This window comes from Salvia splendens, chromosome 2 (genome assembly GCF_004379255.2).
Source record: "Salvia splendens isolate huo1 chromosome 2, SspV2, whole genome shotgun sequence".
Lineage (NCBI taxonomy): Eukaryota > Viridiplantae > Streptophyta > Magnoliopsida > Lamiales > Lamiaceae > Salvia > Salvia splendens.
This window is the reverse complement of record NC_056033.1, coordinates 33729990-33744037: the sequence shown is the minus strand read 5'-3', so window position 1 is coordinate 33744037 and position 14048 is coordinate 33729990. Positions and strand designations below refer to the sequence as shown.

Below are 14048 nucleotides of genomic sequence, written 5' to 3'. Positions count from 1 at the left end.
ATATTATTGGGCTGTTATTTTTGTAGTCTTATGTTTGTATTTCTAAAAAGTTTATTCCAAAGATATAACGCTTAATAATAATATTAATAAAAATGTTTATTCTTAAGAAAAAATTGTGACGACTACGTATTGTGCACGTGGCATCATAGAAGCACAGTTCACGAAAATCAGATGCCCCTCACCCAACCAACTACCAAGCAGCCTCTCTTCGGCCGCCAAAAATACGGTATTTTTTTTCAGTTTAGAAAATAGAAAAAGGTTTCATTTCTTCTTTCACTGCGTCAAAACTCACACAGCCAAAAAGAGCATGCACAAGCACAAGCACAAGCACAAGCACAAACCAATATTTGGTGATTCCTGATAGATTCCGCAATGTCGACGGAGAGGCTGATTTCCAGCTACGATCGGTCCGCCTTCTCCTCGTCTCACTCGCTATTCTACAGCGGCGACGCGGCCTCCTCCTCCTGGATTTTCGATGAGTTGCCGACGGCGACTGTAGTGTCGGTCTCGCGTCCCGATGCCAGCGACATCACGCCATTGCTATTGTCCTACAACATTGAGCTCCAGTACAAGCAGGTACCCTGAATTCATCCTCGTCACGTGCCAACTGCGTGTGCATGCGCGTATTGTGTTTTTTTAATTTTGTTACGGGCATGCGCATCCGCGCTCTTTGTCTATGTATGCAATTAGATGTATATGGATTGATGTGTAGTTGCTTATGCGCGATAACTGCGTAGGTGAATTAATCCCCCAATTTAGGTGTCTGTTGATTTGGATGTAATCAGATTTTAATTCCAATATTTAGTGTTTGTTTAGTTTGAATGTTGTAGTTGAAGGTTTGGATGAATTAATTGGTTAGCAGTTCCGATTGGATTTCCCTTTTTTGGAAAATTTTCATTTGCGTGGAATTTCTTTGGACTGCGGTGGAGATGGACCTGGGGTCTTGGCTGACTAGGCGAGGGAAAATAATAGTAGGACCTTTCAGTAGAACATAAGTACTTAGTCTGCTTGTTTTAAAATTTAAGTGGAGTTCAAGACTAGTTGATTTTTCTAGATACAAGCTCAGATGCTACTGGAACTCTGTGTAACCTGACAGAATTGAAATGAATAATGTTTTTCTTCGTAATGATGTTCTACATAGTTTGGCTGGTATGCTAATTTAGGCCCCGGGGTGGTTTTTATTTTTCCAGTTTAGTGTTTAATGCATTTCGCTGAGTTATAGTGCTTTCTTCAGCTTTTGGACTATTTGATCTAATTTGCATAATAATGAAGTAAAGCACCATGCATTTTCACATGACACACTTCTATTTTGCAAAGCTGTGTACTTTTCATTCTTTTTACTTGTACACTCTTCATTTTCTTTAAAGCTGTATTTTGATTTCTTTAGACTTCATATGATGTGCATAATATGATTACATTCGCTTAAGTTTAACTAAAAATTACTCCTATTTGACAGTTCAAGTGGCAACTGCGGAAAAAGGCTTCTCAAGTAATTTATTTACACCTCTCACTAAAGAAACGTGCATTAATCGAAGAGTTTCATGAGAAGCAGGAGCAGGTTCTCTTTCTTTCCCATATCTCTTCATGAATGACATATCCGGTTTTACAATTTTGCTATTCAATTTCATGATTTTGAAGCAGTCCTTTATAATGACCCGCATGGTTTTTGCTGATCCTAGTCGCAACTTGTGTTTCCTAAAATAGGTTAAGGAACTTCTGCATAACATAGGAGTAGGAGATCATGCAACTGTTTTGCATGATGAGGATGACCCCGATAATGGAGCTTTGCCAATATATCATGACGAAAGTCTTAGGAACAGGTGGTGAAAAGTTTTTTTTTTTGCACTTTTAATTTAGAAGTATTATAAATTTCCTTTATTCATCTTCAAGGTATTTTCTTGGGCAGAAATGTTCCATCAAGAGCTGCTCTTTCAGTTATTGGGCCGGCCATCGGTAAGCAACAGATTTCAGACAAAGGAAAAGCTGCAATGCAAGGTTACCTGAATCATTTTCTGGGAAACTTGGACATTGTTAATTCACGAGAGGTGAAAAGTGAAAACTAAGTTAATCTCCTCTACTATATATGACACTTCCTAATCAGAAGAAAAAAATATAAATCTATTCCTTCAGTTTTACCTCTTCATTTACCTCTCCCCTTGGAGATGCTCTAAGATCGTAATCTTTTTTATAAGCATTGCATACTGTACTTCTTAAAGTTTATATAGAAAGCAGCTATTAATTTTGTAAAATTTGGCCCTTCCTAAATGAAATCAATCATTTCCAATTACAACACTGTGAAAGGAGTTGAGACTTAATACTTGGTTGCCATTCTAATGAAAATAGCTGAATCAGCGTCCTATGCTTCAACAGTTGCATTTGTGAAGTTTATGAGCACATTTTTCTTTGTATCTTTATTGTACTTTGCTTTCATATCATATTATATGAACATGTTCTGAACTAATGCCATTCAAAAAGTTGCTTGGATTTGCCTCTGGTCTTTTGGGGACATCTTTAGATACTTCCATGTGATATGTGATCCTACATGCAATAACAAATGATTCTGACCTTAGACTTGTTTTCTTTTATAACCTATTCCAGGTGTGCAAGTTCTTGGAGGTGTCTAGGTTATCTTTTTCAGAAGAGTATGGTCCAAAGTTGAAGGAAGGTTATGTGTTGGTTAAGCATTTGGACGGGTCTTCAGAGAACGATACATGCCCAGGTTCTTGGCTATGCTCTTGTTGTTGTGGCAGAAATTGGAAAAAAGTAAGTGATCTGGAACAAGTGTTTCACGTTCTGTCTTAAGTGGCGATTACACAGTACCGCATTCAAGAATGAAAATTACACTTGATTTCTTCAAATCAATTGCACATTCTCTCATAGCCAACCTTAGGTTTAAATTTACCATGATCTTGCAACCTGAAAAGTTGTGAGAGTGTGAGGCTGGGAGCTGGGGAAATACAAGACAACTCAATCACAACATTGTCAGTTACAAATGTTTTAGAGGAAATGATCTGGTTATTCTTTAAGTTAATGATTAGAAATCTTTCAATGATTGTTAAAACCCAAAAACAAGTAGGTAACTGGCAATAAAGATTATGCAAAAAACATAGCAAGATATATTAATGGATGTTCCATTTCTGGTTTTCAGATGATATGTGGATAACTTTTGAATTATTGTTTTGGTTTCTTTTGATGTGTTGGGGGAGGGGTGGGGCTGGAGGCGGTCAATTCTGAATAATTTGATCACGAATGACCTGAATTTAGGTTTGGCTTGTTCTCAAACCGGGATGCCTGGCTTTCCTTGGAAATCATTTTGATACCAAACTCTTAGACATAGTTGTCTTCGATGTCCTGCCGGCTTCAAATAAGAAAGGAGATGATGAAGTGCACTTGGCAAAACTGTCGGAGGAATGGAATCTTTTGCGTCATGCATTTAAGGTCAGCTTTTTTTTCACATCCTATTTGGCTAAGCATAGTAGATGAAATTTTTGACGCTAAATAAATCTTTCTCTAGCTTATATCTGTAGATACCCCATGTTTTGTTAATTTTTTTTCTAGGCTTTGGGGTATTCAATTTATATATGTTTACAACATTTACCGATTCAGGTTAAAATATAGCGTGAAACTGGTTAAAGAAATTCACATGATTTTCAGCTTATCAAATAGGAAGGATGCAGCATATAGCCATATAGTTACCTCATACAGCACGACTTAGTCAATGTATGAATGAAGACCAAATCAGAATGAAAGCAGTTCTTTATATACTCAATCCCGAATATGCTCTTTTTGAAAATTTGAAAATGGTGGCCTATATAATCAGTCTATAACTTTAATTTGGAGATTCTTTGAGGTAAAAGTTGAACAATACGATACCCTTTCTTATGTACATTGATATGCTTGAAGCTTAAAGCTGTCTTTATTGTCTATGGTTGTATAATTTGTGAGGCAGAGTCAACACAGTTGTAACTTGCAGCATTCAGTTTTCATTTCTTGCAAAACTTGAATTAATTTAATTTGAAAGCAACTTACTCGATCTACTTGGTTTAAATGGTGAACAGGTTTGTAGTGGGAATCGAAGCATAAAGATAAGGACAACAAGTAACTCTAAAGTTATAGAGTGGATATCTGCAATTAATGCCGTCGAGTCAAAGAGTTCTGAAAGTTGGTGTCATCCTCACCGTTTTAATTCATTCGCTCCTACTCGAGGACTAGCAGAAGATGGAAGCCTAGCTCAATGGTTCATAGATGGAAAAGGAGCATTTGAATCAATTGCTTCATCCATAGAGCGAGCTAGATCCGAGGTTAAGTTTCCAGACATTTCATTTAATTGTCTCACCATTTTTGGCCATTCAAATATCTAAACTAGCGCAATAAGTTTGCAGATATATATAACCGGATGGTGGCTTTGCCCAGAATTGTACTTAAGACGACCATATCACAACAACAGCTCCTCAAGGCTTGATAATTTACTAGAGGCTAAAGCAAAGGAAGGGGTTCAGGTACAATTTAAGTATTCAGACCCAAGAGGACAATTAATATGATACTCAATAACACTCTCTGTTTCTTTCAACTACTCTCATCTTGTTAAGCATGTCAACTACTCCCTTCGTCCCGCTTTAGGAGTCCCGGTTGATCAATTTCGAGTGTCCCGCTTTAGGAGTCCCGGTTGGGATAAACTAATAAAAAATGCCTACAAAGTAAGTAAAAATGTATTAAAAGTGGGTCCCAACACCCACTACAACATTTATTTATTACACACTCAATTAAAAGTGGGTACCAACATTCACTACAACATTTATTTATTACCTACTCAAACACTTTCTTAAAACATGTGCCCGACTCAACCAGGACTCCTAAAGCGGAACGGAGGGAGTACTACTTAGCAATCATTCATTTGTTTAGTTCTTCATCTTTGTCCCAAATGTCCAATTCCGGTAAATATTAATGTTGTTTGTACAAATATGTGATCTGGAACTTTAAAATTATCATTTAAATGCAGACCAGAATTTAGTTTTTTTCATGAAAGCTAAGGCACAATGAAGATGCATGCAACTTCACTTTGATTTTACCGGTTAAAACTAGCTGACAGCCTATAAAATTGCCAAATACACTATCTTGACTGACGTAAAATATGAATGACACGGAAATTTATATTTCCTTTACAAGAAAGCATAGCTGTTACCATTCTGAGTGTCACCTCAAGGTTCTGGTTAACCATTTTTTCTTGTTTATAGCCTTGAAAGCAAAGATATGCTGGAGTTCGTTTGTTTCTATGTCAATAAATATAGTTCTTCTCTGAATTCTTTATATATAATACTGTGCAGATATACATTCTTCTCTACAAGGAAGTTTCTCTTGCTTTAAAAATTAATAGCTTATTTAGTAAGAGAAAGCTTCTTAGCATTCACGAAAATGTCAAAGTTCTACGGTATCCTGATCATTTGTCAACTGGCGTCTACTTATGGTAGGTTGTTGCTTCATAAATCCTAAACTAGAGAAATAAAAGAACTTTTTTTTTTGTTTTTTGGGAAGTTCATTCAGACTTATTCAAGAAGCTTTAAAATCTCGTTTCAAGAAGTAAATAATGGTTCGTGCAGGTCTCACCATGAAAAGCTTGTTATTGTGGATAACAAGATATGTTATATTGGAGGGCTAGATTTATGCTTTGGCCGATTTGACACCACTGAACACAAAATAAGTGATTTGCCTTCTTCGCTATGGCCTGGGAAAGACTACTACAATCCCAGGTAAATCATCTTGTAATATGAAACATATATCATACATGTATTCAGAAAGTTAGTACTGGATAAGTGTGTGACTTATTTAAAATGCTCATATTCGTCCAGGAATTAGGTTGTTACAAGCTCTAGGTTTGTTACTGGTTAAATACCTAAAGATTTTGTCCATTAGTTCTTTTTGGCTATAGTTGATAAGTAAATATTATTACAAGCCGAATAGCTGATTTTTTATTCAGTTTTCCATTGGGTTTCTTATATTGCTTGTATATAGTATTTTAGTTAGCAGAGCTTATATCACTCAATCATATTGCTTTTCCAGCTTACCTCTCTATAAAGAAGCATCCAATTGATGAAAATTATTAAAAACAATAAAAGCATTTGTTTTCCAAATCCTGATTTCGTTTTGCTTCTTCTGATCGACGGCACCTCCTATACCATAGTGTAAGCTAGGAGCAGCTCGTGTTAGTAAAATTCTAAACAATAATAGCCTTTGTTCGTGTGCTATTACAGAAGATTCCCACATAACATGATTTACTGCGAAAACTATGGGACTTGAATGCTGACAACAAAATTAGTGACTAAGAGGTGTAAATCTGTTGGTATCTATTTCCTATTTTCGCGTAAGTTTTTGTTACCAATGTTTACGCACTGGGCTTTTGATTTTAAAACTTTACATGGTAAGTGCAGAGAATCAGAGCCAAATTCATGGGAGGATACACTAAAAGATGAACTGGATAGAGAAAAATACCCCCGGATGCCATGGCATGATGTTCATTGTGCCGTATGGGGCCCTCCTTGCAGGGATATTGCTAGACATTTTGTTCAGCGCTGGAACCATGCAAAGGTTAGCCTCCATGCGTCTGGTGTAAACTAAAAAAATATTCAGTTACTAATATATTTCCCCCCATCAAACCAGAGGAGTAAAGCACCAAATGAAGAGAAAATACCTCTACTTATACCGCAAAATCAGATGGTTTTACCACACTACATGGGAAAAACCAGTGCAATAGACATTAACAGGAAAATATCTGAAGTCGAACCAGAGGGATTGAGTAGGAAAAATTCATTTTCCTCGGAAACACCACCTGATGACATCCCACTACTTTTGCCACATGAAGCGAATGGTCCAGAGTCTCCTGTCATGGAAAATAGATGGAATGACTTCAACTCAAGTAGACATACAACTGAGAATATTAGTCATAGTAGAAGCAGCTCGCTTTCCAACCAAGACACAGGATTTAGTTTCTTCGATAACTATGACACTGCCTGTATAAAAAATGCAACAGCAGTGGAGACAAACTCAGATCAGCAACGAAGCCAATTCAAATCAGCCAATGAAGTAACACAAGTTGGTCCACGGAGTTTATGCCGCTGCCAGGTTAGTTATTATCACCAGTGGAAATATATCTTGTTCAAATTGGTATCTGTTTTCCAGTTATCAGACATGAGACTCCCAGCTTTGAGAAATAATTGTGGCTTCCTCAAAATACTGAGGTGGTTTCATTAGCTGCAGAAGTTTTTAGTTGTATATTTCATTGGTATAGGTTGTCAGAAGTGTGAGCCAGTGGTCCGCCGGGACAAATCAAACTGAGGACAGCATTCATAGAGCTTATTGTGCTCTCATTGAGGAGGCAGAGCACTTCATATACATTGAGGTGAACTTTATGTGTCTTCATTTCTTAGGACAGATAAATCTGTTCCATTCTTCTAAATATTTTAAACTTTTAAATATCGCCAACAGGAAAATGCATTCTAGAAGGTTATGTGATTACATGGAGTATTTAAGTAGAAAGAAATTATCTCATTTTTTATCATAAAAAATATGATCATCATCCTGTCACTTAGTTCAGTAAGTTTTCCACCAAGTTGAGATTTGAAGGATATTCTTCAATTTCAGGTCTGTTGATTTTTGTTTCTCATATGAGACAAGATATGTACTAGATGTGATTCGTGTGAATCTTCATTATCTTTCATGAATATGAAATTCCAAGTGTCCTGAAAAGTTCACAGAGAAAGTCCATGCTAGACATCTCATTATTTGAACTTGATTTCTTCAGCAATGACCTACTATTATATATGCTTCATCAGCCTCTAAGAATCCGACTGTATTAGCAGAGTTGCAGTAACCTCTTTGTCCCAAGAGTAATGGTAAAAAATGGGAGAATGGCTGCAATTTATGCAGTTTCTTGCATGACAAGGTCGGTGAAGTATGTTAAGCCTTCAGCCAAAATCATGATTTAAGTTTATTTGAGGTTAACATAAATGAGTACTGAAATAGGTTTGACGGCTCCTTCTGCACTAACATGTTTCTGTTTTCAGTCATACATGGTTTAAAATTATTGAACGAGGACTCATCTTTTGTACTTCTGCAAAAAAAATGTTGTGATCTTACACCCTTTTATATAGTGTTAAACTGAAACATGCAAAATGAAACATGAATTTTGCAAGAAGTAATATGCCAATTTTTTTCCTTGTCTACTTCCAGAATCAATTTTTTATATCAGGCCTTGCAGAAGATGAAGTTATACAAAACCGTGTGCTTGAATCTCTGTATAACCGCATAATGCGGGCTCACAAAGAAAAAAAGTGCTTCAGAGTCATAATCGTGCTCCCACTCTTACCTGGGTTTCAGGTACTTTCCTGCTGAACAGAAATCTTCCATTTCAATGTTGTTACTATATCTCTCTGAGAAACTATTCATTAAATAGGGCGGTGTGGATGATGGAGGTGCCGCTACTGTTAGAGCAATAATGCATTGGCAGTATCGTACTATTTGCAGAGCAGAAAGTTCAATATTACAAAAACTTAGCTCAGAACTTGGTCCCTTGATGCATAATTTCATATCATTCTTTGGTTTAAGAAATTATGGCAGACTTTTTGGTAGTGGTCCTCTGGTTACCAGTCAGGTAAATATATTTGGGCTAATTTCATTTGTTATCCTTCTCATCTAACTGCAGTTAGCACTTTTCCTTGATCAGTACGATATTATAATCACCATACATGAACCTAGCAATCCCATTCCCTTGTGGCCAGTTAGTTTTGACATGGCCAGTTCTAGCCATGTAATGCTTCTTGATCAACCTATTCTGAGACTTGTCTTTCTTTTACAGGTTTATGTCCACAGCAAAGTTATGATAGTAGACGATCGTCTTGCTTTGATTGGGTCGTCCAATATTAATGATCGCAGTTTGTTGGGTTCAAGAGACTCAGAGGTGTGTGTTCCCCATTGGTTCAATAATCAAACTGCCATAGGATTATTGATGTTTCCTTTTCCATATTAAAGTACATGTTCATGATTTGTCATCCAGATTGCTCTTATCTTAGAAGATAAAGAGTTTGTTGATTCATCCATGGATGGGAGCCCATGGAAGGCGGGAAGGTTTTCTTTTAGCCTTAGACTTTCCTTGTGGACTGAGCACCTTGGTCTAAACGCTGAGGAGGTGAGCGTAATCTTAAATATCATTGAAGATATGTTTTAAGATAATTGACTTGGAATCTTGTTTCTTTAGAAGAGTCAAAAGGCTTTGTAGTGCTAATTTTTTTTGTCTCAATTCCAGGTCGCTAAAATAAAAGACCCCGTAGCTGACACAACATACAAAGATTTCTGGTTAGAAATAGCCGAGGTGAGCAAAAATGTTACTACAGTGTGTATATTCGTGCACAACCATGTAGGTATTAAACATCTGTGCTTATATATCTGCCTAAACATAGAGATACTAGGCAATATCTTTGTTTCTATTTGTTTCCCTATGTATAGTTGTACCAAGTCTAGCTGATAAGACATTCATTTTTGCCAAGATTTACTAAAACATGCTGACTGTCTTTTGGAGTTGAAGCATTCACCTCTTTTTCTTTATCTCTCAGTTTTCCTCTAATTGATTTTCATTTGACAGTCGAATACAAAGATATATCATGATGTTTTCTCTTGCATCCCCAATGACACCATCCACTCCAGGTGCCATACTCTAAAGCTATATATATTGTTGTTCTCTTTTACGTAAATTCATTATTGTAATCAATGAGTGTTGCCATTCATTTCAGATCCGCTCTGAGACAAAGTATGAACCACTGGAAACAGAAGCTTAGGCACACAACAATTGACTTAGGAGTGGCACCGGAGAAACTTGAATATCATGAAAATGGGAAAGTGATCACAATTGATCCAGAGACGAAGCTAGAATCAGTGAGAGGACAACTTGTTTCCTTCCCACTGGAGTTCATGAGGCAAGAAGATGACCTGAGACCAATGTTTATCGAGGGTGAGTTCTACGCTTCACCACAGGTATTCCACTGAATGTGTAGATGAATATATTTGTTGAAGACTTGTGTACAAAGTGTAAGCAAACATGAATCCTGATTCCGAGTGTTCACAGCTGAAGCAAGGGCTCATATTTGGTCCATTTTAGGTAGAAACATCATGTCAATATATTCTATTTTCATCATTGTATACATAAACACACTCATATCGGTTTCAGATTATATTCATCTGATAGTCTATCTTGTGATCTTTCATTTCATAATGTCAAACTTTGGTCATCCTCATCATATATATTGCATAAGCATCCAAAAAATGTGTGGTTTGAGAGTTTCCAGCGGTTTTGTCTGTCCAATTAGTATTTAGCCAGCTTTTAACGACCAATTATGTGTCGGCATGACTTTACTTTAAAAGGAACAATTTCTTATATACGTGTCATTTACTTCGTGTTAGCCTTGAAAAACAATCTAAATCATGCATGTACACGAGACATTCATTATATGCAAAATTTTCATATTCTTAAATTAAGGATCCGATTATAACTAAACGGGAATCTCTTGATGTGGCACTGACCATCCCCAACTTTTTGGTACAGCTCAGTAGCCAAGAGTATTAAATTCAGTTGAGCATAGGTACAAGTTCAAATTCGTGTGGAGAAGCAGATGACGAATGAAAAAAGAGTACAATTGCTGATATATCATCCATAGCTATTCCCCTTCTCTTCATCCTCCACCCATAGGCCGCCCGCTCCACCAGCCGCTTTGCAGCTTTACCCCGCTCCGGACACTCCCACACAATCTGCACTGCTTCTTCATTCGATACAACGTCCCAAACCTTTAAACAGGAAAAAAAAAACATATCAAGAAATGCCACAAATCAAGACTCAGAAAAACATATACTTGCACTTGAACACATACCCCATCTGTGGCCAGCACTACAAACTGGTCTTTACTTGTTATATGTCTGTGGATGACTTGAGGCACAGAAATGACGCCGAAGTCCTTGATGCAGTAGTCCCCGAAAGCTCGAGACATTGCTAGCCCTGGGGAGTCTTCATGTGGCAGCCACACTCTGTGAACCCCTGGCTCTTCATCCAGGCTGTATACTCTCCCATTGCACTGTGTTATTCGTTCCGCCTCCTCTGCACACACACACAATTTATAAGTATTAGCCAAAGTCAGATATAGCAAAGAGAGAGGGAGAGCCGGAGAGAGACTCACGAGGTAGATTAGGTTTGAAATCCATGGTGAGCTGCACTGCCACCATATCCCCATTATCACCGGGCGTACCCAACACAGCACGCGAGTCTCCCACGTTTGCTAAGAACACATTGTCTCCCTGGTCAAAACCATAGCCATTTTCAGATAAGAGTGTACATGCTTCAAAAACAATTTCATTGAAGAAGATACACCGTTAGCGTGTACCTGTCTAACAATTGTCAATGCTGTGGTGCCGCTGTTGAATGCATCAATTTTACGGTGGTTCTCCAGCGCCTGATCAACGGCCGCACACGTCTTCAGATACGAACGCTTCCATATATTGAAGTTCTGGAGCTTCTTCTGAGACCCCAAATCGAAATCAGGATCAACTGCAGCCTCAACAAGTGTTTCTTGCCAGTTGCAGAGAAGAGATGTAGGCATCGTGTCTCTAACATTCTTTGCCACAAAATGCCCCCACGTACCATGCCCGTCGAATATCCCACAGAAGATCATGTCTTCTTGACACCCAAATTCCTGAACACAACAATTTTATGTTAACTCAAAATTCACAGAAAGGGAAACTAACTAGGCTCATCCCTGTACATAAAAAAGAAAGCATACCTCCCAAACAATACAGCAATCTTGATTCACACCTTTCTCACCCCTCTTTGAGTAAACAGAGGCCAAGTTGTTGGATCCATCAACATTCACAACCCCTGATGACCTCAGTATCAACTCATTTTTCTTGGCATCCTTCGCCATAGCTTTAACGGCCTCTTTCCCATCACCGTTGTCCTCCAAATTCTTCGTTTTCTTCATCGAAGAAATTGACCTCGCCAGACCATTGAACATCGAAGAGAAATGCCCCATATCCCCTCCCACAGATATGCTTTAGCCCACAACCTAAACAAGAACAACACTTTGAGCATACAAATCCAAGTTCATTTTCAATCACTATATATATTAGGCTGAACAAGCACATGATCGAATGAATCTTATGCAAGTTGCAATAAAACTAAGATGTAGTCTGACTCAGAAAGTTGGGGTTGCATAATATACCCAAAAAGATGAAACTAGCTAGAATGGATTATAAAAACTGGAAGAGAAAAAGCAGATTGATCTGAATTCTTACATGGAATTCCAACATCATGACTGTGTCACCATGTCAGAAGATGTCAAACAAATGGACATCAATACAGAAGATCCCAAATATTCTCAGCACACAAAGACAATCAACATGAATTTAAGAAAGTAAAACCCCTTTTCCTCTCTACTCTTTTGTAAGAAGATTCCCACCATGATCAAATTACATTAGCTCAAATCTGATTTGGACAAAAGACTAAAGACAAGCATAAACATGTGACATCAAATTTAAGGAAGTCTCTCCAAAATTGTTTTGCTTTTCCAGCCAATCTTCAACCGACCAAATAAAAAAAGAAAAGGAAAAAACAAAAACAGAAACGATAAAATGAGACAAATTAAAGACCTTGAATTTTCAGGTAAGAATTGCGGTGTCAAGCAAGAATAAGTGGGCGGAGAGATGAGGTGGAGCGCCGGAAAAGAAGGGAATCCGGAGCGGAGGAAGTGAGAAATGGAGAGAGTGGGGAAGGATCGAAATCCATGGCTTATTTGAATGCGATGGGATGGGAGAGGAGAGGAGAAGAAAACAAAGACGCACACATATGTAGAACTATTACTTACTACCATACCATGTATGTATGTGTACGCGTTAAAAATATTTCACCATCACTTCAATTAACTGTTTCTTCTAACGGCTGTTTCTACCAATGACCCTTGAATTTTGCCTATGAAAAATACAATGAATTTTCTTTATATATTATTTACTTTAAATCTATTACTCCCTTCTTTCATTTCCTATGAATTTTGCATATGAAAAAAATTATAAATTTTCTTTATAAATTATTTACTTTTAATCTTTGAAAAAGTAGGCTGACGTCCCACCATGCATGCCCCCTTCGCCTCTCCTCAATCAAACCATGGCAATAGGTGGACTCATTTGTTATCGATTAAATATTTATGAATTCAATTAAAATGATTTTTACTAAAACAAATATCCTGCTACAATGATTTTCATTTTCTAAATCTCTAATCCCTTCTATTCACTCTTATGAAAAAAATTCATTCAATTAATAATTTTTTCACCCTCGACTTCTGGTTCTGGCAAACTTCCGATGTCCTTCCCATCAACAACCCAAGGTGTCTACGTTCCCCCACATAACTGACAAGTCCGACATCCCTATGTACTTGTTGAACAAAATTCAACTTTTTGACAATAAATTCAACGCTCGTATTTGCTATGCTCGAGAGGAAATAAGGGAACCTTCCATCAACACTTCAGTGGATCTGGTTATCTGAAACAACCAAAAGGCGAAGATATTTTAGGAGAGATTTGCAAATGCATACAACCAATCTAGGCCAAAAGGAGCTCATACACGCACTTGCAGGAAGCTTTGGATCATTTCGACCGGTTTAGTCCCTAAATTCACAAGTTTTTATTTTATTTTAGTTATGTAATTTGTCAAATTTTTTAGGATTCTAATTACGTGTTTTTGGTTTTGTTATGATTTTAATTATATAATTTTTAAAATTTAATGAAATTTGTATTTTTGATAAATCAAAAAATTTAAATAATTAGAACATTAATAAATCTTGCAATACTTTAGCAAAATGGGAGAGTATATGTACACACATACCCGAGAGTCGTCATTATTTTTTGAAGAATTGCTATCATCACTTTTGAGTGCTTGATTGAGATAATTACTTTATGTTATCTACTACTATTGTTTAATAATTGACTCTGGGGCAATCTTCAAGGATCCTTAATCATAAAACTGA

General features: G+C 37.1%; 2 protein-coding genes across 3 annotated transcripts; one reads left to right on the top strand and one right to left on the bottom strand.

Moving 5' to 3' along the window:
- Positions 1-257: 257 nt before the first annotated feature.
- On the top strand, positions 258-10258 carry LOC121792322 (phospholipase D zeta 1-like). Its single transcript, XM_042190220.1, has 20 exons — positions 258-576; positions 1457-1558; positions 1705-1820; positions 1907-2045; positions 2599-2763; positions 3265-3438; positions 4059-4301; positions 4383-4499; positions 5325-5464; positions 5598-5747; positions 6426-6582; positions 6655-7116; positions 7283-7393; positions 8224-8370; positions 8447-8644; positions 8849-8950; positions 9047-9178; positions 9296-9361; positions 9632-9693; positions 9780-10258. Exons 1-20 carry the CDS (start codon positions 373-375, stop codon positions 10030-10032), a joined length of 3240 nt encoding a protein of 1079 aa, XP_042046154.1. The 5' UTR covers positions 258-372; the 3' UTR covers positions 10033-10258.
- A 234-nt stretch (positions 10259-10492) lies between these two features.
- Positions 10493-12874, bottom strand: LOC121792323 (probable protein phosphatase 2C 34). Of its 2 annotated transcripts, none has more exons than XM_042190221.1 (6): positions 12679-12874; positions 11814-12095; positions 11418-11726; positions 11214-11331; positions 10911-11134; positions 10493-10827 (listed from the first exon to the last, which is right to left on the bottom strand). In XM_042190221.1, exons 2-6 carry the CDS (start codon positions 12060-12062, stop codon positions 10612-10614), a joined length of 1116 nt encoding a protein of 371 aa, XP_042046155.1. In that variant the 5' UTR covers positions 12063-12095; positions 12679-12874; the 3' UTR covers positions 10493-10611. The 2 variants fall into 2 exon arrangements, with proteins under 2 accessions (XP_042046155.1, XP_042046156.1); XM_042190222.1 differs by lacking the exon at positions 12679-12874 and adding an exon at positions 12325-12667.
- Between the last annotated feature and the right edge of the window lie 1174 nt (positions 12875-14048).